The 25147-nt window shown below is 32.5% G+C and overlaps 1 protein-coding gene and 1 long non-coding RNA gene across 2 annotated transcripts in view; both read right to left on the reverse strand.

The window, feature by feature from the left end:
- Positions 1-25147, reverse strand: part of LOC147065109 (uncharacterized) — a 459822-nt gene that overhangs the window by 164176 nt on the left and 270499 nt on the right. The gene's annotated exons all lie outside the window — the stretch shown is intronic.
- Positions 9289-25147, reverse strand: part of LOC147065113 (uncharacterized) — a 70662-nt gene continuing 54803 nt past the window's right edge. Inside the window, exons 27-32 of the mRNA XM_085956768.1 lie at positions 23133-23252; positions 18526-18662; positions 16741-17195; positions 12156-12225; positions 11979-12063; positions 9289-9628 (exon numbers count right to left, since the gene is read on the reverse strand). Of these exons, the coding sequence (XP_085812894.1) occupies positions 9422-9628; positions 11979-12063; positions 12156-12225; positions 16741-17195; positions 18526-18662; positions 23133-23252 (1074 nt within the window). The 3' untranslated portion in view covers positions 9289-9421. The remainder of the gene's footprint in view (positions 9629-11978; positions 12064-12155; positions 12226-16740; positions 17196-18525; positions 18663-23132; positions 23253-25147) is intronic.

A 25147-nucleotide genomic window follows, 5' to 3' on the forward strand; every position in this document is an offset into this window, starting at 1 on the left:
CAACAAACAGACGCATTTATTTTTCACATTAAAGAAACAATATGATCTTCCTGGTCAGTGTTAAAATTATAGGTTCGTTGTCTTTTACTCGGTCTACTCATTTTAGAACTATATAGAAGGAATATCAAAACTCCTAATTCGTGTTTCGTCAGACAAAAATGTCTCCTAGCTAACTGTCGCGACAATCACAATGACAACAACGCGGTTCCAGGCGGGGAATGCTATTTGCACATCAATCCTTGTACACGCCGAAAACCCGAACTGAGCCGATGATCGCCGTAGCAATCGGGACGGTACGAGCATGTGACTACTGTCACGTGCTTCGGCGTTCATCGGCTCAGTTCGTGGCGTTCGTTCACTTCGGGTTTTCTGCGTGTCAGGCTAGCGTGAAAATTCTGTCTCTGTCGAATAGTGGCGGGCAGATAAGAGTCGTTCCACTGGCGCCATAGTACCCGCGGGCACGGGGTTGGGAACCCCTGCATTAGACTATGATAGAGATATTACTAGTAAGGTGATGGAGTGCACCTACTTCTTCTTCTTCGGTAAGTTCAATTATTGTACCCCAACACAATACACATGTAAAGAATAAACATAACTACGGGCGCGATGGAGACTAAACTGTAGCAAAAGTGGTAATGATTGATGTCGTGGCACTAGGGCTACTGGTGGGGGTATTGGAATGTGGCCCTTTCTACCACTCCCACGCACCATCTGGAACATTGGGCCCATTGACCATAAAGTCTAGTTTGTAGCCCCAAACTGTTTATTTGTAAGATCTTAAGTTTAAAATGGTATTTTTTCTCATTAAAGTTTCATTTTTACTAAAACGCGTGTTTTCGAATACATAATATATACTGTTTTCAACAGCAAATATCTCATAAATGTTCAGAGATAGAAAAAAAATGTGATATAAAAATTTTAGAAAATTTAATACGCTTTAAAATTGTATATAACAATATTTTTGCTACGACCAACCGTTTTTGAGATATAAGCGAAAAATCAAAACAAATCTAAAAATTTTGCGGTTTTTTGCCCGCCAAAAGTTGTGCCGAAGTCATTCGAATTGGCAAACTCGTTTTTTTCTTACTCATTATTATCTATACAAGTAGGGAAAAAAAATCTTCTACCCGACCTTTTGCAACCAAAAAGTACAGATTGACTGGACTATAAGGTAATATGAACTATTTAAACACTGGCGGCATTGGTAACCACAGACAATTATTATAAACCCATTAACGCTGCCTATTTCCTGCATAAGGGAAAAATTCGAATCTTTCCCAAATCGCACTTAGCATACGACCAACGATGTTGAAGAAAACCCTCATATATAAAAATCATCCTAAACGTATGAAAGTGACTCTGATAAGATACCTTACTTTTTTTGCATATGCATAACCCTGCGAAATGACCAGAGCAAATGGAGTACAGTAAGTAGCTCCAGTATGTGAAATGAATAAGACCATCTTTCCACCTCGTAAAAATAGGTTCTAGATTCACCTACTTTACTTATAAATATTATAATATAATATGTAGGTATATTTTCTTTTAAGTTTGATACAAAACTTTTTGACACATGTAAAAACATAACAATAATTGAGGCGTCTAATTACAAAAAGCGACAACTCCACAATTCAATATTTTCAGGAAACAACGTTTTTATGTTTCAAGCTTCAATTATTTGTTTTAACGTGAGATTATTTTTTCCGTTGTATTCTATGTCGAAATTAGAACCAAATGGCAATTTGTTTCAGCCGATAAACTCTTAAATGTAATAAATATAGGCAAAATAAAATTGGACGTAGCGCTACAAATACCTCACTTTTTAATTTACTCCGCATAAGGCACATATTTCCGTGGCACTGTCATGAGTTTACCAGATGCTACAGCATGGGAGACGCCCTTTTCAATATTGAACGTTCCGTTATTGGTTGACTTAAACACGCGCGAAATCAACCAAGCTATAAATAATATGAAACGCGGACTAGGCGCTTTTTGTAATAAATCAAGACTTCAAATATTTTTTTTCGTAGGGTTATGTCGCGTTTTGGAATTTATAGATCAATACATATTGTGTAAAATTATACAAAGAATACGTGTGTATTTTTTTCGTGATTTTGACCAATGTGGACTTTTTGGAATTAGACGCCTTAATTAATGGTTGTCCAGTCCTATCCTGTTATTTTGCTACAGCTGTTTAAGCGATTTGAAATTTTGCTAAACTTCAGATTTCAGTCAATATACATTGGTATTTACTGTTCTTTATAAAAAAATACCTTCCTTAAGGGGAGACCATGAACTTTTCCTTCTTTCTTTCTGGCACCACAAAGGTCTTGGCTTCATCCAGCACCTGCCTCCATCCAGGTCCACCCAAAGCCACTTCCCTCCAGTTTAGAATGTTAAGAAAATCTTTAAATCCATCTTAACACTATCCCTCTAATATGTATGAGGTCAACCAGGTCTTCATTTGCCTCCCGGCTTCCTGAATGTCAGTTTCTTTGTCATTAGTGACTCGTCTAGCCTGAGCTCAACGCATCTAAGCAGTGGTGTAGTAACTAGGGTTGGAGGGTTGGTGTCACCCGGTGCGGTAAATTTATAAACACACACATACAATTTTTTGCATTAAAACTTATTAATTTCAGTGATTTTATATAATAACACTAACGATAATTTTTGAAGTAAATAAAAAAAATAGGAAATAAAATATTCGTTGATAAAATATATTAAATACTTTTTGCTCAGCGATCTCAATCCTATTCTTTCATTCTTCGGATGTTTCCGTCATTATTTTCAAAAGTCCACTTATTTTCAAATTTTTCAATTTCTTAACAGCATGTGTACTTTTTGACTTAAATGCCTTTTTAAAAGATACAACCTCCATTCAATCCACTTCTTTCCAGAAGTGAATTCTCCTTGCATATTTGCTGCGGAGCATATGATGCATTTGACACAATTATCTGTTTCCGAATAAACAAATATATTATCACCAATTCTAACTTTTTGCGAATGCATTGAAGATGGCATTTCTGTTTCAACAATTTCAGAAAGCCATTCCAATTTAAATTTATTGCAGAATTTATCACATCCACTGCTTTTTGACATTTTTAAGGGATAAGTTTAAAGTTAATAAGTAAAATTTCACTTGCGTGCTCGCGTTAGTTGCACTTGACCTTTGCCTTCCGAGAAATAAGTCGAAGAATTGTGCATAATATGATGGTTTCGTGCATTCGAGCAAAACTAAAATCTGGCAAAGGAAACTTTCTTTTAGAATATTTTTGTGTGAGGACTATGCGGGGGATGAAAACATGTGTGCAGTCACATTTTGGTAGGTGAGCACGCGCACACCTTACAGGGAACATTGCACATGGATCAGACCAAATTGATGGACTGTATCATGTGCGGCCCCCGTACAAAAGGTAGAACTCGTAGTTGTATATACGTCTCTACGCCAACTGTGTGTCATCTAATAACATAATTTCCAATATCTTTAACACATTGATAAACAGCCAAAACTGTGAAGATTTATGTAGCTGTGTATCGTATAGGCCAATGATACTCAACCTTTTTTTCTTCGGGCCAAATACATATATTTGTAAAGTAACGCGGGCCACATCACTACTGGTGTGACGAAAAAAAATCATGAAACCCCCCTTTTTTTACAAAACATTTTTGAGATTTTAAAAATTAATCGTGTGCAATAGCAACACTCTTATACCAGATCTGATGTGGACCATAATGACAATCCTCTTCGGGTGTCACTATCTGTGCATCAAAGTCGAAACGAATCTCAAGATATACGAAATTCCTGATAATAAATGTGTTTCGGGCCGCACATAAAAGCTTAAAGGGCCGCAGGTTGAGTATCGCTGGTATAGGCCATAGGGTAATAAATAAAGAAGCTATCAATATAAAATTGATTTATTTATTGAAGTAGAAAACAGACATCAAATTAACAAGAAGCTGGAAGTCATGAAATTACCTGATATTCATTGTATTAGTCAAAATCCCATCTCTAAAACCATAGAATATATGAACTGAACTATAAAGAATATAGAATAGACAGATTTTAGATTTAAAAAAATCATCATACTGAAACAATTTTAATCAACTCGATGCATTTAAATGTTCATTCTATTCTCATTGTTTAGCTTATGTGTAAAATACAGCTTTACATTAATAATTCCCAACAGAATGGCAATATAACTAATGAAAATAATTCATTAATAATTATTAATTAATGCTATCCAAGTATCATAAGATTAAAACATTTGAATACAATCATTACTTACTTTCAAACATTTAGTAAATTTATTAACAAATTCTATTGTTCATTATACATGTCTGTGTTCTTTGGTTGATTTATGATCAGTGCAAGACTTCATAAATAGACACGTCACTACTCATCCATCGTGGGTGTTAATGAGACATAGAGCATAATATAAACATATTAATGACACAACACTAGCCTCATCCTTGTCATTATAGTCAAATTTGATAGCATGCAACTTACCAAAACGAATGTTCTATCTCTTCTTTACGATGAGAGCATCAATGAATAATAAAATACTATGGGAGCTTTCAAATTACATATTATTACTAAATCACAAACTAAAAAACAATCTGTGGAAGGAAGTGACAATGATGTTAAACTATAGTTTTTTTTAATTTTACTAATTTAATTACCTCCTAATACATAATGGTGATTTCAACTTTGTTTCTTCATTTAAAGTTTTATAATTTAAATTCTGAAATAATATTATATAAAAAAATTATTGAAGTTATACTTCTTTTGGCGCGTTTGGGAAATCAGATCAGAGTGCATTTTTGGCATGTGTTAGTTACATCATAATTATTTTTTCACACGAAATAAACGCACTCAATTGGATTCGAACCACCGGTTGTCCGGTTATCAGCCGAACGCACTACCTTTACGCCACAGTATGATACTGCAATCGTGACGATTATACAGTATGTTATAGTTTACAATTGTTCCGTTGCCTAGGCAGCGAATTTATTATTGTCTGCCATTAGCAATTCCTTACATAAACAAACTATTAAATGTCATAGTGGCAGTTGTTACTTTAAAAATAAAAACAACGATAAATAATTATATAATTTAGTAATATAAGTTAAAATTTATAGAAATAAACCATCGGCGCTTCAATAAGCGGCCCATTTTCTTACGTGTAATTTAACAAGATAATTAAGAGCAAGTCAAAGAATCTAGGTTATCACAAGTTTTGTTTTTGTTTTGTTACGCCAAAGAAGTATAACTTCTAACGCGCGTACATAAGTACAACAGTCGGCGAATTCATTTATCTGTGATCACGAATTACCCTTAAAACTAATTCAGCCAGAGAGTTAGTAGAAAAATTATTATCATGCAAACAAATCTTGCTACAGTTTACAGACAGTTCAGATCAGACTTTTCTAAAAAAAACTAAAACAAAATTATACAAAATCACGATCACGTGGATATTGACCCATGGATTAGAATGCAGTCGTCGTATGCGAATAAGATGGTACATAGTGAGGAAGGAACAACTATAAACCGTATGCATTGAACGATAATCCCCCCGCCATCACATTTGAAAGTGAGGTGACTCCGTTGGGCAGGCCATGTCTCAAGGGTGGACGACACTCAACCACCAAAGAGGCTTCAAACTATAGTATAGATTGACCGAATGGACGTACTCAGACAACTTTGTGAACTGTATACCCAACTCTAAATTACCAACTTATCACAATTTTACCAAAGACCACAGATACGTCATATTAAATGATCTTCCTTAAAAAATATCAATGGTCAAATAGTGTTGTAACTGTCTCCTATACTCCGTAATATTTACCACTAAAAAGGTATGCATGTAGGGCATCCTTGATGCCATGAAGACAAAACTAGTTACATTCTAGTAAACTTTCCTCCTCAAACTCGCATACAATTAAAAAATAAATCATTATTTTGAAGAGTGGAGGTAGAATTAATTTTTATGAGAATCAGCAGAACGCCATTCACCCAACCCATAAGATCTTGGTCTGGATCAAACACACATTGACAAAACAATATACAGTAGACTCCCGATTATCCAGGCTAATGGTGGTGAGCGGCAGCACGGATAAACGGAAAACACGGATACTCCGAACTATGGTTTTTTTTCTTTATAAAATACTACATATTATTATACATTTCTAAAGCAGACAATTATTTTAACATGTTTAATACTCATTATTTATTAAGAAAATCTGTGATTTTGGTTTGTTTGCAGGAATCTTTTAATAATTTTCTAACAGTTTGAATTTTCCTAAGAGCTGTTATATCGTTGTATAGATCGTATAGCAGTAGCAAAGGATGGAGGTGGGCTGTTGAGAACCGCCATATATAGTAGATACTAAACTTTGTCAGTGGCTTGGTTTTCACAGGGTTTAATTGAATTTTAAAAACTAACCATTTGTAAATTGTTATCTTAAGTTCAATGAAAATAAATACATATTATGACTGACAAACTTTAGTGTGCACTATATATGGCAGATCATAACAGCCTACCTCCACCCTTCGCCACTGCCGTATCGTGCACGGATAATCTGCAGATGGATAAACGGGAGTTTACTGTATTATGATTTGTGTCAAACGTAAGATCTGAATCCATACCCACCGTTCAGACACTACTTGTTCAGACACTCTACTTGTTCAGACACTGCACTACTTCAACCATACATTTGCAATATATTTTAAATAATTGCCTACAATTGCGTGATATGAAAAACTTCACATGTTGTCTTATCATATAAAAAATATATACACATATTACATACAATTAGTTGGATAATATTTATAGCATCTATACATTTTTTTATAGATCAACGATCATACTCCTCTAGTACTTATATAAAAGGCCGTTGGCACATAGTCATTAAAAATCACAATATTTATTTAAAAAAAAAAATCATGGTAAACAATTAATAAAAATTGAAACATATAAAGACAACCACCCATTCAAACATTGGTAACTACCAGCAACCCTATTCTAGCAGTTGTATTACTTTACTGTTAAAACCACAACTTAATAAAAAATACACTCATTATTAATTAATACCTTAATGGTATTTGCAGAGCATACGCCTGGATAATCCTTAAACGTTGTAGAAAATCTATTTATATAATTTTGAAGCCTTATTATTTCTATGTACTGTCTATAACCCTTTATGGACTGACGGTACTTAAAAGTACCGGCATCTTTATAAACATACACAATTCTTATTTGTAACAGAAAATATTTTTTTCTCCACTTTACAATAAAGAACAATTTTTTCAACCATAAACTAATATTATTTTGTGGACTGGCATCATTGATTTTGCAAAAATCATCTGTCCAAAGGAAGTTGGCGGTGTTTTTCGACTGTTGAAATTGTCATTCTAATTTTGTGTTGTTCTTCTTGTTTTATCATATTATGTTACGTACTTTATTTTGATTTTTATTATTGAAAATATATCTAGGAATGTATTTTATATAATATTTATAAATTCAGCATGATGACATACAAATAGCGAACCAAACTATCAGTGGTACTTTCAAGTACCGTCAGGCATTTGCGACCATTTTTCAAATCTAGTTTTACAAATACCATTTATTCGATGTTATTTAGATAAATGTGACATTAAGTTAGTCTACAACTCTACAAAATCATAGTATCCTCTCAAATTATTCAAAAATTCTGATATAAAAGACATAAATCCAAAGAATACTGATCTATGGCTCAGAATTTTGAAAGCTACCATGATGAGCGTGCGCTCGATGTACTCGAGGCATAAATCATATGATATGAATTATATTACATTTATACATGATACCATGTACGTATGGGCTCATACAAGGTTCCCTAGTTCTTTGCTACCACATCTATCACGTGCATGTACCAAGAATCAGACACCGAGAAGAGTGGAGGGAGCTAGGGGAGGCCTTTATCCAGTAGTTTTTCCGCGTAGTTATGAATAAACTTAAATTTAGTATCATTTTTACCCATTTACGACTCACATTTGCCGTCAACTTATATCTAAAAATATATTGCTTACAGAAAAAAATGGTCCTAATTGCCTGTCGGTACTTAAAAGTACCACCCATTTTTTTCATAAACGATTCATGTTAGCAAGTATAAGCGAGATGTAAAATAATATCGTTTTCATTTTAAAACGCAGTTCATTAATAATTTTCGTAGTTGCTACTTTGAAGGAAAATACAAAAAATCTTGTACACACTTGGCCCCTTAAGTGCGAGCGTGGTCAGTAAATTTTGGGATAACAATAAACACGACTGCTAGAATGAGGTTGCAGAGCAGATGTACTTAATATTGATTACTATCATGAAGTATATCTTGTAAATAATTAGTGAATTAGTCAGCAAATAGGGCCTGATGCATAGAATGTCAAAGTTATGTAAAACTAACCAATACAATCCTTAGATGTCGATTATGTTTTACCAAAATAATAAATTGGAAACATCACTTTCCGCAGTTAAAAATGTTCATTTTTTAAATTAATACAATATTCATTAAATTATTTTTTTAATTGAATATATAATTGAACAGTAAAAGTATGAAAACTGCATAATATAAATAATCAATAATACAAAATTTATATAAACGAAAGGTTGCATTATAAATGGTTAATTGAATAAATGCACACACTGCAGATACAAGTGCCCTAGTATTTGCTACTTTTTGAATTGTCTTTAGTGTTTGAGAAGATAATTGGAAGGTACTCAAAAACAATTTTCCTAGCCGGAAACATGTACATAACATTCAAAACTCTATTTATTTGATTTCTGTTCACAAAACGTAATTATATGACGGAAGTAATCACTTTTATTTCAATTTCACCGCTAGAGACACCACCTATTTTTCGTTATGCGTTATGTCTTATGCGTCTGAAAATTGGCTGACTAACGCATAAGCTCTACTTATTTAAAGAAGTATTACTATGCATTAGGCCCTAGGAGAATTAGTCACATATCTTTAAATTAGAAGCTTAATACTAGGGACCGAGATAACTAAAACTTGGTGTGGCGCTATTGTCGCATTGTGAGTATTAATGTGTATTGCGAGTTAATAGGTCTCCGCCTCCGGTTGTAGTTGTCAGTCTATAGTACATTTGCGTTTATGGAAATACATTAGACATAGTTCTGACAACTTCCCTTCTATTAAACAGATTACTTTTTATCAGAGTATCTTCCATACACCAGCATAATCACACCTTGTCATCTGACACAGATGAAAAACTACGATTTTCATGTCATTTTATCTCACGAAATGCACACAAAAAAATTAATTAACATTAACACATATATATTTCGGCAATCTTTATTCCCACAAAGACTTGTATTAAAGATAATACATATTAATGATGATCTACACGAGTGATTTTAACTGATTAAAGCAATCTTCCACGACAAGTGGGTGCTCCACAATAGCAGTAGAGCACTTTCCCAGGAACGCTGCCCACATCGTAGTTGTAGTTCCATGTGAGCTCTGTTCCAGCACGCACATGGTTCAGAGCAAAGAATGCCACCCACGGGAAACGTGGGTCGTGCGTGTCTACAAACACGTTCTGGACAAACACATTCGGAACGCAGGAATGCTGCAAAAAAAATTATTCAACTACAGTATACACACAAAGTAAATACAGTAGAATCTCGATTAACCAGACTAATTGAGTCGCCTAGCGTCATAACTCACATTTTGCTATTTTGTCATTTTTGAGTTAAATATACCAAATGATTCTAAAATATAAAGAAAAATAGTTGGCTATCAAGTCACTTTAAACCATGTGAAAATCGTTTTGACTGTTGGGTGTCATGGCAGCGTGTATTGACTACTGACTCATTAATATTCAAGTGAGTTCAATACTTATTTACAAAAAAACAGTGCTCTGGTCTCAGAGTAATGATATATAGAAAGGGCCTATTTTCTGGCAAAATGAAGTCGTGTTTCTAGCGTATAATGCACAGTAGAACAACCATTTTATTATTATCAACTTAACTATGAAACATTATACCAGCGTGTTGCGTCTAAGTACGACTACCAAATTTAAACACAACATAGTTAACCATTTATGTTATTTATGTTCTATTAAAATAACTAAAAATAATTACAGTAGAACCTCGATAATTCGAAAAACAATAAATCAAATTTCACCGTATTTAGAATTTTTCGTCAATTATTATTTTTCATACAAGAAGTTCGTTAAAAATCGAAATATTTGTTATTTCATAATTTGGTCCCAAAGGCCATTTTTACCCATATAAATTGAAATAAATAATAGTAAAATACTTATTTTCTTGGAAAGTAATAAATACTACAATTATATAATAAGACTACAATTAAGTAGGCAAACACTTGCAAATTTACTGATTGAGGCAAAATTTTTGTGGAAATACCCAAAAACTTCTAATGTACTACGACACAAATGACTTATCCAAGCATCAATATTATTATTGCAGTGAATGTCAATCAGGGTTCATGTATTTGTCATTCATGTAAATTCAGAATCCATTATTTTATTAATGTAAAAAACATGTTTTACAAGTAATCTTAGCACATAGCCATTAAATGGTTTTCAGTGAAAAAAAAAATTATTCACGAAATTTCGTAATTATTAAGTACCTAACTACTGTCCAACAAGATCTTCTTGGCTACGTGTTAAAACTGTGAACTAAACAAGCTCCTCCTATTTATCGACGACAGCGACTTTCGGCTTGTGCTTAAATCTTCTTGTTGGACAGTAACTTAACTGAAAGAATTAAGTTTTTAATATGTTTTTTAATAAACTATGAGATTCTTTTCTTTTAAAATATAAGTTGATAACAACCGAATGTTTAGATTAAACTGGCAATAGTTACTACAGGGACCCTATGTTTGACATTTGACAGGACTAGTTCACTAATTGACTTAATGAGTTCACTTGACATTTTTATTATTGTTAAGGCCATACCTCAGTTGAGACATGGTCTAAAAAGATCGTCGCTGGGCGATGCGCGGATTGCGGGTCGCGGGTGCAAATGAGGCATGTCAAACCAAATATAATTTGTCTTATAAATCCAACATGTGTCCATTTAATGTTCTGTTTATTGTTTTATCAGTAACAATAATAATATATTCATTGACATGTTTTCTTTTTAAAGTAAATGGGTAACGTTTTAAGTCATCTTTACACGATTTAAGAATTATTACGGCCGTCGCCATCACGAAGCGAAATGACGTGTTTCCAGGTCTACATTCTCTCTCCGAATGGGAGCGAGTGCAAAATTTCGTCGCGCTTATGGTTGAAAATTATTTGCCGTTTCACTGATGAATCACCTTAATAGAATATTAATACACATTGGACGCTAAAGACGCACCTAGCGCGTAACGATTAGGTGGCCATTCAATATAGTTAGCATGCTATTTAAATGTGGTAATTAAAAAGTAATTATCTAACCAGCGTCAATGTGAGAATTTTATTTTAAATACCATACACACCTACATACCCGTTTTTTACTGTGAATTTGTATGACTCTAGATTAGATTTTCGTATGGAACAACATTCTTATTTAAGTATTTTATTCTTGGTAGGTATCTAACTGGATGTCTGATTACTTGGTAATTAGTGCTTATAACTAGTTCACCATTAAATTACTACATCGTCCCCATACAAATTGTAATACATTTTTCTCAATCAGCTCAATCATTTAGTCAGCTGACACGCACATGACCTGTGCGTACAGACTGACCAAAGTCAGTTTTAAATGTATGTATGTAGTTCCATTTTATTTTCACTTATCGTTTGAAACTAACACTTATCACTTAAAAAATTGCGTGATTTAAGTTATTGCAAGTTTATTCGACTTACACGAACATCTTCAGAACAAATTAATCATGTAAGTCAAGGACTTACTGTAAGTGTTTCACTTCCCTCTATCGTCAATTAACATGCTGGTGTCAATACTTACATTTAGATATCTACCAAGATTTCCCTGAACCTTTGCGTCCATTATGAAGCAAGCCTCGTCGGGCCCAAAGAGATTTCTCACTGACCTAAAATAATTTCATTAAATTATCAATTTTTAATCAATTACATACTATTATGAAAACACTTGTCCCAAAAAAACATTGTAATATAGTCTCACTTGTACTTTGGAGTATATTCATCTTCATTAAGTCCTTCGGGCGCTGTGAATCTTGAAGGTTCTCTTAGAGCTAAAACAGACAACAGTTATAAAAATATTGGCAACACACAATCTTTTCAACAGTGATCACAGCCTTTTATGTTTTCCGGAACTTCTAATACGTTTTGTAAAATTTGAGAAACGCCTACCTGATTGACAGACACGTGGGTAGATATTACAGTGTAAGACAGAGAACAATGATAAAAATGCCACCTCATACTATTTTTAGTTTCATAATAGCATATGTAAATTCACCTGTCTTAAAATCTTCAAAATTCTGTTTTACCCTCCCACAGACATCGACATTCGTTGGTACTCTGAAAGTAGTGGTTGCAGTATCATTCACATTCTGCCGTTCAGGGTCGAAATGTTTTTAAACGATCGACACATTAACAGTATTTTAGCTCGGTATATCCGATAAGTTGCTCGTTATATCAGTGAATAAATTAAATGTATGGCGAAAATCATAAGCCAAATGTCAACAAATGTTTCCTTATTACATCCGAAATCTCGCTATGTCCGAGATAGTAATAACCGAGTTTGACTGTAATTATTTTCGTAAAAGTTATATACTCCGTGCCGCGCTAGGAACTCGCGTCCGAATCCCTTGCTGATTTAATTTTTTTCATATATTGTTAATTTGCTTTAAAATATTTTTGATCTGAGTTACAAATAATATAAATGCCAAATAAAAGTTATGGTAATGTATAGTGTGTCAAAATTAGTACCTACCTTATTTTATTAGTATTGTGAAATTTATTATAAAATATGTCTATTTTAGTGATTAAGTTTGATTTGTTTTGTTATTGTGACGCACGTTGAATCTGACTATCTAAAAATTCAAATAAATTTCATAAAACAAAAATTTGTTTTTATGGTAACATGTAACTTTAGCTTTACAAATTACATTCCGTTACCATTTCGTTCCATTCCGAAAATGTCCCAAAAAAGTTGAACGTTAACTATTTTTCATTTGATTATTAAACTTATGTATTTTTCCAATGAAATTTAGTAAAAGTAATTACTGTCTTTAAAAAAATAGCAGAACGAACATTGATTGGTTTTTTCAAATACTAAAGGAAAAATGCTCTGCCATTATAGACATAGGGTAACGGAGTGGAACGAAATGTGCCCAAGAATTAAAATTCAATAATATTTTTTGACTATTTGTAGTTTTATTTTTAAGTGTATGGTTTTTTTCATCTAATAGAGCTCTTTTAAGTGATAAAAAGTGTCTCATTCATGTTTTATAAGCTTAGTTTCGTCGGTCACGGAAACTTATTATGCCCAATTTCATAATAAAAATGATATAAATATTGTATTAACCCTTTTACTCCCATTCGGCTGATATTTCGGCCCACCATACATACCTATGCGAAAACTCCATCTGGGCCGATCCATCGGCCGAAAGTTTGGAACCAAATTTACGATTTATTCCAAATTTTTTCCTGTCATATTTCGTCTGGTGTAGACAAAGCATTATATTCACTGTGTGTTGAGTGTGAGTAACATTTATTTTAGTGTCGGCATTATTTATAATTATGTCATACCCTATTAACTCAGAAGTCATAATTGCTCTGCTGTCGAACTTGAGACAAAAGAGGGTCATAAAAATAATAAAACATTATTTTTATAACACATTTTAAATTCTGATATTTCTTTTAGTTGTTTTATGATTCATATATCACATTAAAAAATGAATTTTGTAATTTTTGAACTAACAATGGATGCCACTGTACTTTTGGTAAGATGGTGAAAAAATACATGAATATAAATATTATTATAAATGATTTAGTGCTTTAAAACTTATTTTTTGAAATTACTTCATTCCCATATCAGTTAGTCCTCGATACTGTATCGAATTCTCTTGCGATTTCGTGAATTGAATAATATTCTTAAATACCTTGACACTATACAATTTTTTTGATAACTTTATAAAAATTCTATTTCATAGAGAAATAATATGTTTATTTTTTTTTCTGTTACTAGATAAGAATAGATTATATTATAAAATTTGATATATCAATTATAAATAAAAAAATGTTGTCACACTTGTTTTGTAGTTCAAACATAGTTTTATCCGTTCATTTCTAAATAAATATTGATACATTTTTTTTCTTTTGTTTTATTGATGTAAACTATCAATATTATTACTTATTATTGCTTTATACACCATTGAGAACACACAAAAAAAGTTTCAAATTTTTAAAACATGTGTAGAATTATTTATTTAAAAAAAACTAAATCGACGATTTTTTGTCAAAAAACGCTTGGGAGTTTTCACATATGCTAGGCTAACAGGGTATCCATGGAATTGAGCAAAACCGAATGGTTTACGACGGTCTCACCTTACGCCGGAACCGTTTATTGCCGCAATAAAACTTGTCGAGTGTTCACCCACTTGTCTGCGACTTTGTATATTCGGGTGCCGCGGTGTTCTATAATGCTCCATTCAAATAACGGTGTTTGTACATGCACGTCTATGTAAAACAAGTATTCCTTATATTAAAACAGAAACATATTTTTTCTTTATGGTCAGTTTTTGATGTCTATGTGCACTTAATTGTCAAATAAACGATATTTTTTCACATTTTGCCGCTAGGTAGCCCTAGTAGTCCACATATTTTCAACTCGCTATTCAATGACATTAATATGTCATTGTCGCTATTACATACTTTCATATTATTTCTTTTATTTTTCGATTAATACTATGTACATTATGGCCGGATAATCCGAATGCCGAATAAACGTTATTGAATAAATATAATCATTACAATATAAACAAATGAAAGAAAATGGTTATCATGATAGTATGCCTACCTACCATATAATTATTATGCATAAATCGATTCCAGCATAATCATGTGAATTGAGTTGTTAAAAATATTATATTATATTTATTTCATTTTCATGAATCTGCGTTTGATGTGTATTTACTAACGAGACTCTTAAATTCGAAAGCGTCGCCGCTTTTACGAAATCTGGGAAAGCAAAGTTTAGTACCTATAAATAAAGCATTCATGATTGAATAAAATGAAGCACGAATTATAGGATCAATTGTAAAATAGATAATATCATTAGACAATAATCAAAATAATTCACTGAATCATAATGAAATACGGAAGAAAACAAGTACCTAGGTATGACAATTATCAACAAACGCGGGCTGTCAGTTGATCTGTCAAACATCAACTCTGACAAATTTAGCAATCGGTTCGCTAAAGTTATGGTAGAGGGGCATTCGGTGTACGGATTCGGCGAGATGCTTATATACAAAATTTGGATGAACGCAATTATACGGGCGTATTATATATCTGGCGTAAAATCGCATTCGAAAATATTGGATGAAAGGAGCCTAAATCAGCTGGGAGTAAAAGAGTTAATCAATATTTTGCTGAAAAATTGCAGTCACTAATTCACCAATAGAACAAAGAATCTGCTAGCTATATAAAAATGGTTAATTTGAGTGAAAAAATAAAATTACCCAAATTTCAAACATGTACAAACTTTGGCGAAAATGCCCAAGTATAAAAAAAAACACGGGTATACAACATAATATAAAATATAAATCATGGAATATTGACTTTTCAACTATATTACATATTATCTTTGCATGCAATTTAATGTTTATAAAATTTTAAAACCTCACGCAAAAAATGTTTTTATAGCATTTAGAAAAAATTACGCAGATTTTACGAAATAAATATTGTTTTTTTTTATAAAACATAAAACGACAATCACTAACATAACACAATGCTCAATAAAACTGAAAAGTTTAATCTAGTAAAAATCAAAATTACACTCAAAAAAGAACCAAAGAAATTATTATAATATTTCAACCAGTGTGGACTCAACTTTACGCGACCCATAAAACATGTAATAATATGCGACACAATAAAAGCTATTATTTTCAATATTTTTAATGGCATTTTTAAGTGTTTCTAACATGACTAAAATAAAATTAGTGTGACTGATTTATTAAACTTTATGGGCGCACAATCAGAGCGACGCGTTTTGACGACATCAAATATGGCTCCGTAATTTTTCGGTTCAAGGGACTATGGATGATTTTATTAAAGTAAACGCAGCTAAATTCAACAATCGATTCTATTTTTTAGTGTGGCACTTCGAACCTTATGTATCTAGGCATGATAACAGCTATACCAGCTATTTTTAATTGCCGTATTTATCATAATACAGCGAAGAACAGCATTTAGAAAAACCGTACCGCAGACGGGGCTTCTTTCATATTGAAACTTACGCGGCGGCCGGGTTAACGAGGTTTTACTGTACAGGATTAATGGTACTTTCTATTGACATGGCAATAATTTTGTACCATACTGAGATGTGTGTTTACGAAATTAAATGTCAACGTTGTTGATATTACCATGAGATGTATTATTAATATCGATAGTCATTCGTATTTGTTTACATAATCCATAACATTTCAAATGCTTGCAAGACGTTTTGGCTAGACTAATATTTTTGAAAAATATAGAACAGAAATATAGAAATGAAAGAGAAAATCAATAATAATGGGACTAACCATCTTCATCATCACTAATTGTGATCATGTCATCCTCATTCATCTTGTCGACATTAATCCTCTCCTTTTCAGCCTTTTCATTCAGTTCTTTTTGCTTCTTTTCATCTTCCGCATCGACATCAAAGATATTTTCTTTCTCTGTCGCTTTAGGTGTTTTATCTTCACCTACTTCCTTATCTTTATCTGTCACTCCAACAACTGCATCATCACCCGCTTTGTCCTCTTTTTTTCCCTCTTTATCAGACACCTCCAGCTTATCAACTTTCTGATTCATTTCTTCAATACATTTGTCATTCTCGGATTCCAATTTGTCTTTGACTGGCTCATCTACCTCCATAGGTTTACTTTCGACTCCTATGATTTTATTGATATCCTCCGGTGTCTTCGGCATGTTCAGTACTACCTTGTCCTTAGATTTAGTTTTTTTCCTTGTTTGTCTCGCACTCCTTCTCCTCCTATTGACAGAAACAGAAGAAAGACCAATTGAATATTTTTGACAATAACCCAACATAGATACTGCATGTTTTTAGACTTGATATACTATACCTAAGGAAACTTACCAAGAGTGATATTTCATATTTCGTCAACATATCGGAACCATGTTAAGAAAAAACCAAAATAGCTATTCAGAAAAGCAAGTAAAATTATGTCATCAAGGGATAAGTTGGTCGTGTAATGCACTAATTATATGAGCAGACACGCAAACTTGATGACAAATATTATATGTTCTGACAGGTTGCGTTTAGATGTGTCGATGTGATATTATATGGGAAAGACGCGGGAGAATTTATATAGTTTGGTATTTCGTATAAAGCACACACAGGATACACAAAAATATATTAATCTCTGATGAACACGTACACGTTTATAATGATACTTTTAACTTATTACGTTTCAGTCTTGTTATTGTCCATGTCCATGCTCTAAAAATGAGCATAGACATATCAATTGTAGAGATAGGTAAAATCTCTACACAATGATCCCCGCGGAATTTTGGAGACCACAAGTAATATTGCTCTTAAAGCATCCTTAGTTGATAATTATTTTTTTTCCTACAGTAGGAAACGAGACAAAAGCGAGGCCATTTACTACCCTCTTCATCAGCATAAAAAAAATATATTTTGCAGTACTGACTCTGTTAATACTAAGGAGAAACCACTATTTCCCTCTGTTATTTTCTTTTCATTCTTCCCTCAGAGACGAAGGGCCGTTCGTTATACGTGTACGGTATACAAACGCGAGTACTACAGTTGACGAGGATAAAACGCCAATAATTGGCCTGGGTGCCTCTTAGATGCACTCAGATTATTAAATTATGTGTAATAAACATTACACATTGTGTTTGAACATGCACAGATCTCTTACAGTACGCATGAACTACGCAGGCAAATTTGTTACACACAATATTGTTATGGTTGCTATTCTCGCCTATTGTCTCGCTTTCTCTCACTCAGCACCGCTTCCGAGATAAATCATTTAACAAGTTTACACTAATGTGGCATGTTTATAGCACAATGTCTTGCCCCAAGAATTGACAGCTACCACCATTATTTATTTTTACTAATATAAAATGAGTACAATCTGCGTCTTTTTTTAACGACTGGTAGCTATTTTTCACAAAAAATGAGGCTTAGTTCAGTCGAGCTTTATAGAATACGTAGGTTAATAATTATTGGTCGGTGTACATTATTAGTACAGTTGTTCATTTTGATTAATCGTACAAATGGATTTTGTAGATAACACGTTGCCAGCAATAACCTATAAACAATATTGAAATAATAATACCCTGCTTCGTCAGTAGGAACAAAGCACGAAGGAGTGAACTCCTCGTCCGACTCTCCGGGAGGGCCGTCTTTCTTGGTTCTCGATTCTTGCTGCGGCTCTTCTTGTTTTTCCTCTTCGTCAGAGGTGTTCGATTCATCCTACATATAATATAATACATAATATATATTTAATATATATATATATATATAATTTTACAATTATTATTGTAATACATAACAATAATTGTAAAATAATCTTCAAATACAATATTAAATCATTAGTACAAAGATGTTTGTGAGGAACCGTTTTCTAAGCAATAATATAAGGTTACTGTAAGGTAATGATTGAATTAGCTCCACATCATTTCATATTATTACAGATTTATTTGTGACAACCATAACACTCATACTCTGAGATTTATTTGTCAGTGATAGGAATCTAAAAGAAGTTTTTCTATACACTGAACTATCATTATTTATATGAACGGTTATGTAAAACCGCAATAATAAAATAAAGATAAGCAAACAAAGCAAGATGTCAAAAATACGCTGCAATTTTCAAGTCAGGCAACATTAATTCTACTGTAGTTGCCAATTCACCTTACATATTCTGGAATCATTATCAAAGGTTATAATAAATAAAGTTCATATTACTTCATTACGCCCATGACGGCCAAGCAGTATGTAATATCGTCTCTGTTCTGGCAGAACACACTAACTGGAATACTAGTTTTGAGTAATTTCACTTTGAAGTTGTTAAAATGTTTGAAATAATGGTCTATCATGTGAGTTTATTAAGGGGGGACATGCTCGTCGAAGGTCAAAATTGAGTTTTTATTGTATTTTCAAACCATGATCCTGGACACTCCTTAAACGTTGTAGATAATCTATTTATCTAATTTTAAAGCCTTATTATCCTTTATAGTTATTTTAAACATTTGATGACTGCATAAAGTATTTTTGTTACATAAAATAGTATTCTTTTAAACCTCTCGCTCTAATGTTTTAGAATATAGTCATATTTCGGTACATAACTGTGCAGTGGTGTTAAGATTTTTTACATTTATTAATTTTTAAACGCATTTATAAAACCATTAGTATAATTTATTACGAGATAATTTTTGTAAAATATTCACGATAAAAAATTATATTGATAATCTCTGTGATCCCAAATTTGACAAGAATTAGGCATTTTATTATTCAAAAAATCGGCAAGATTAACACATTTGAAGATGATTGCTTTATAATAATTATTGACCTAAGAATAAGGTAGTGTTTTTTTGAAATACGCCATTTCTTTTGGCATTCCCCAGTGGTTAAGCTACAACATACGGCCGTAGCCATAAATTAACAAACTATAATTAAAGTAGGGAGTAAAATTATGTTAACGCGCGTGTTTGAACATGTACCTAACCGAATTTTTTTTTAAACGGTACATGTTCAAACACGCGCGTCAATATCATTTTACTCCCTACTTCAATTATAGTTTGTCAATTTATGGCTACGGCCGTATGTTGTAGCTTAACCACTGGGGAATGTCAAAAGAAATGGCGTATTTCAAAAAAACACTACCTTATTCTTAGGTCAATAATTATTATAAATCAATCATTATTTATAAAATGTTTATCACACTTGAATGGTCAAAGACATAGCTTATAATAAATATCTTTAGAATCATCTTCAAATGTGTTTTGCTGATTTTTTGAATAATAAAATGCCTAATTCTTGTCAAATTTGGGATCACAGAGATTATCAATATAATTTTTTATCGTGAATATTTTACAAAAATTATCTCATAATAAATTATACTAATGGTTTTATAAATGCGTTTAAAAATTAATAAATGTAAAAAATCTTAACACCACTGCACAGTTATGTATCGAAATATGACTATATTCTAAAACATTAGAGCGAGAGGTTTAAAGGAATACTATTTTATGTAACAAAAATACTTTATGCAGTCATCAAATGTTTAAAATAACTATAAAGGATAATAAGGCTTCAAAATTATATAAATAGATTATCTACAACGTTTAAGGAGTGTCCAGGATCATGGTTTGAAAATACGATAAAAACTCAATTTTGACCTACGACGAGCACGTGGGCCGTTAAGTAATCGTAAAAATGATGACTTTAAAATAAAGACTGTTTATTTATTAAGAAGGTTTCCAGACGGTAAAGTTAGAAATAGGGAACATTTTGGTACTAACTCAATATGTCATTTTTTCGAATTAGTGTTTTCTGCCAGAACAGTGACGATATGTTGACTTATAATGTCATGGGTCCCGGATTCGAATTCCGGATCTAACAAAAATTTTACATGTTGTTTTTTTCAATGTGTATTTGGACTCGACAAACATCCATTTATCATAAAATCAAAAACCTTTTTTATACCTCATGATATTAGGTGGCCATACACGTACAGTTTGAGTAGCAGGTTGAACATGGCACAGACAATAACTGTACGTTAGTGGGCACACCACAGATCAGCTCAAACTACCCCGTTTAAATCTGTCGAACTGTCAACAGACGTGCCCATATACGTACAGTTATTGTCTGTGGTCTGCCTTGCTCTGGCAAGTGTCAAAAACTATGGAGGTTAAGTTCGCGGAGATAATACACAGGGGTAGTGTTTAAATTAGTTTTAAGTAGGCTATACTTGAACGATATTGATACACAAATAATTTTACTTTGAATTTATTATGATTATAATTGTTTTTATTAGAAACAAATTGACATAAAATACACACCAATGACGTTAGTAAAATAAATCATGATTTCGCTAGTGGATTGTGTATTTTATCGATTCACCGAAACAATATTATACACATTCGTGTAAATATAAAATATATACTATAATCTTTTCTTTTGAATAAATTATTCCCTTTAATGGACATATGAGTCAGTATTTATCTATTTGGTCATATTTTTAGAAAACGGTAATATTTATAAAGGTATTGATTTTATATACAATAAATTTAAACATGCCACAAAATTATATTTACATCAATCATCAGTATAATAATTAATTTATATGATATTATTAAAATACATATATACGTAAATTTTATTTAGATTTACCGACATTGTCATTCACAATTAGGTATATTAATTTATGTTGTGAACGTCTTAAATTATTTGTAATATTCACTACATACAATAAATAAAATTTGAATACTGAGTTATTAGTCTATATCGCACCGTGTATTACGTATTAACTGGCATGTTCAACCTGTTACTATAACTGTACGTCTATGGCCAGCAATTACTATGGCAGTATCTGATAGACCACAGATTTTTAACGACACACATTGAATGTAGAGCAAAACCCTTACAACAATCGCTGTAATACCGATAATTTGTGACTTAATATTTCATAATAATTATTCAAACAGATTTCACTGTGTTTAATTTTTTAGTATATGCAAACAGTGGCTAGTAACCAGACGAGATAACTCAATAAATTTGTATGTGTGGCCTATCGATCACGGCTTCATAAAGCGAGATAACTCGCTGAAGGCAAAGAACCGGTTAATACAACCCCCACTCAGTGGAGGCCCATATGACCTTCTCATGATTGAAAATGGTAAAAAAAAATTACAGCGGTTCAATGTCTCAAAGATTCAAAATTTGACTTTTAAGTAATACCTATGTATATTTCTGAGGTAGGTATTCAGAATAATGTATAAAATACATTTAATTTTTTATCATGTCCCTAAAAGGATCATATGAGTGGAGATTGTATTAACAGATTTTTTTTTTATGAGCGGTAGCCACTTGCTCAACCTAATAGGCACGTACTCTGGGCTCAAACACACATTGAAAAACAACATGTGAATTTTCCAGAACCGGGATTCGAACCCGGGACCCATGACACTATAAGCCGACACCGTAACCGCCCAATTTGCATTCACTTAAGTGACTTAATTTTAATAAAATCATGTTCGTGTCAAATTATCACTTGCTTTTGATCACCGTCGTAAAATTTGTTACCTGGTTTGGGCAAAAAAAACTTTTAAAAAAAGGGGCAAGCGGAAAGAAAGATCATTGTCACACTAATTCAGTTTTGATACAAAGTTAAGAAACTTAATAACTTCCTTGTTCTAACCATTTTTTTTTTCCGACCATGTCCGATCCTAATAGGATCATATTATGGGCCTCCACAGAGTAAAGGTTATAACCATTTATTACACGAATTAAAAGTAATCATACATGTCAATTTAATATTAATTACAAACACATTTCACTCTAGTTAAATATGTATATAGTTTTGGAAATTAAAAAAAAATATTCTTTGTCAAATGTTTGTGATAATGATCATTCTTTTGAATTTCAATGTTTTCTTTCTGAGGTCAGTGTTTGGACAATGATTTTTATTATTTTTTTCCAAGTATGCCATCTAATTTAAGCTTACAACATTCTCCACAAGATGGCATCATTAACTCATTTAGCAATTTCTGTGGACAATGATATTTCTTTCCGCTTACCCTTTAACTGTTTATAATATTTGTATGGACTAGCTCTATTCGCCACCTTCATCACATTTTTTGATGTTTTGTGTAAGTAATGTTTTGAGCCATGGCACATCAAGATTATAGTCTCAGTGTATACACAAGTTGTGGTGCTCACCTCCTGGTCGAGTATTTTATCCTCGTCGGGCACGTCAGATTCGTAACTCTCCTTCAGTCTTTCAACAACCTCGATGTAGTCCAGCTCCGCCAAGAATTCATCACCCTCGTTGACACCGTCCTAATCACAAAGATGCAATCGCGTCAACACCGTTACATATTTTATAAAAAAAATTAAATGTACGTGAGAAGTTAGTCTCCATAGATTTCGGTGGAAATGCAAAGATGTCGACATTATGTAAAACTTACTAATTATGAACCCTATGCATAGTCGACAGCTGAACAAAATAATAAAAACATGATAACATCCCTTTGGTGATAGGAAGTGATGCCGTTCTTTAAATTCTGATTTTCCAGAAATTACTTGTCAAATACATTTAAAAAAAAATGTCAAACGAACGAACAAAACCTATTAATATTAAAATATTGAAGAAATAAAAGCGGTAATCATGATATTTTATATGCACTTTATCATAACAATATTTAAATTCTAATGGTTTAAGTTTTGTGAGTTTTTAGAATTAAATTCAAATTCTATTAAGTAGATAATATTAACAGGTCCGCTGCCGCCCTATATAATATAGAATTGACCCCATGTGTCAATCCACGAAAACGTAAAAATTAGGTCAAGGTAGACGAAAATAAGTGATGACTACATTCATAATATTTTTTATTAGTCGGTAATATGTAAATACGTCAGTAAAATATTATGTCACTGCTCGGAACCGCCGGCAATGAAAGTGAACTGTATTTGTTATAAATTAACAAGTCGTAAATTATAAAATTTTTCACAGTACCTATGCATTGAAAACATTCAAGTGGGCTTTGTGAATGCCGCCCTTTTAAAATGCTCCAAAATATTATGTTATGCAATTTTGTTTTATGGTTTTTTACAGCCTCTCAGATAAAACGAAATTTATTGATTTCCTAATTGCTTTTATGGGATTTGGTGCTCACCATGTTATGAAAACTATCAAATTTCAAAGCAATTCATTTGAGTAACACAAGACCAATTAATATTTTCTAATGTGCTCGTCTAAAAAACTTAATATCTTTATAAAGTCATACTGAAAAATATTCTAAATAACCTAATGCTGCCACTGCTAACATGTGATTAATAATGATAAGTGGTAGGTAGGTAGGACCTTATAAAACACAGGTGCCGAAAAATGTCTATAAAAAATCTAATTATGATGCAAAATAAAAACCGACTAGTGAAAAATATCGGTAACGTATTCAACTACGATGCCAGAGCTAAGAAATAAGCCACTCAATGGTAGTGCCAGTGAAAGAATGACATCTTCGTGATAAGTATACCTGATAATATTGTAACAATATTTAACAATTTATAATATAGATATTCTATTTATTGATTAATCTACAAATTAAATGTTCAAAAAAATAATTGAAATAATATGACAACACTGTTAATTGATCAGCGCATCTCTTCTATACACAAGACTACTATCGGCCGCTATCGGCGGTTAACGAGGGTAGTTTATCATATGTTTGTATTTAAGTATTATAATTGATACAATAAGTAAGCCATCGAACAGTAAAAACTGTCTATCTCGCTCTAAAATTTAGCACAGCCAAGAGAGGTGCTGTTGAAACATAGCACTTATTGTAACAATTACAACTAACTTATTGTAATTGTTACAATAAGTGCTAATACTTCGATACAAAAATATGAAAAACTACCCTCGATAGCTGACGATAGCGATCAATAGCAGACTTATGACTTATGTATAGAATAGATGCGCAGAACTGAGTATACACATATTGTTCACTAAATATTCACAGATTGCAAAAAATGTGATGACACGCCTTACCACTATATGGAAAGATCGGGGAATTTCGATTGCCACAAAAATGATGCTTGTGCAAACATTAATGTTCTCGATATTTCTATACGGAGTCGAGTCGTGGACCCTGAAGGCAAGAGAACGGAAGGCAATTGATGCCTTTGAGATGTGGTGTTGGCGCCGAATGCTTCGCATTTCTTGGACGGAGCAC

This window comes from Rhyacophila brunnea, unplaced genomic scaffold, assembly GCF_057557595.1.
Source record: "Rhyacophila brunnea isolate RB1 unplaced genomic scaffold, BYU_Rbru_1.0 scaffold_6, whole genome shotgun sequence".
NCBI classification, from domain to species: Eukaryota; Metazoa; Arthropoda; class Insecta; order Trichoptera; family Rhyacophilidae; genus Rhyacophila; species Rhyacophila brunnea.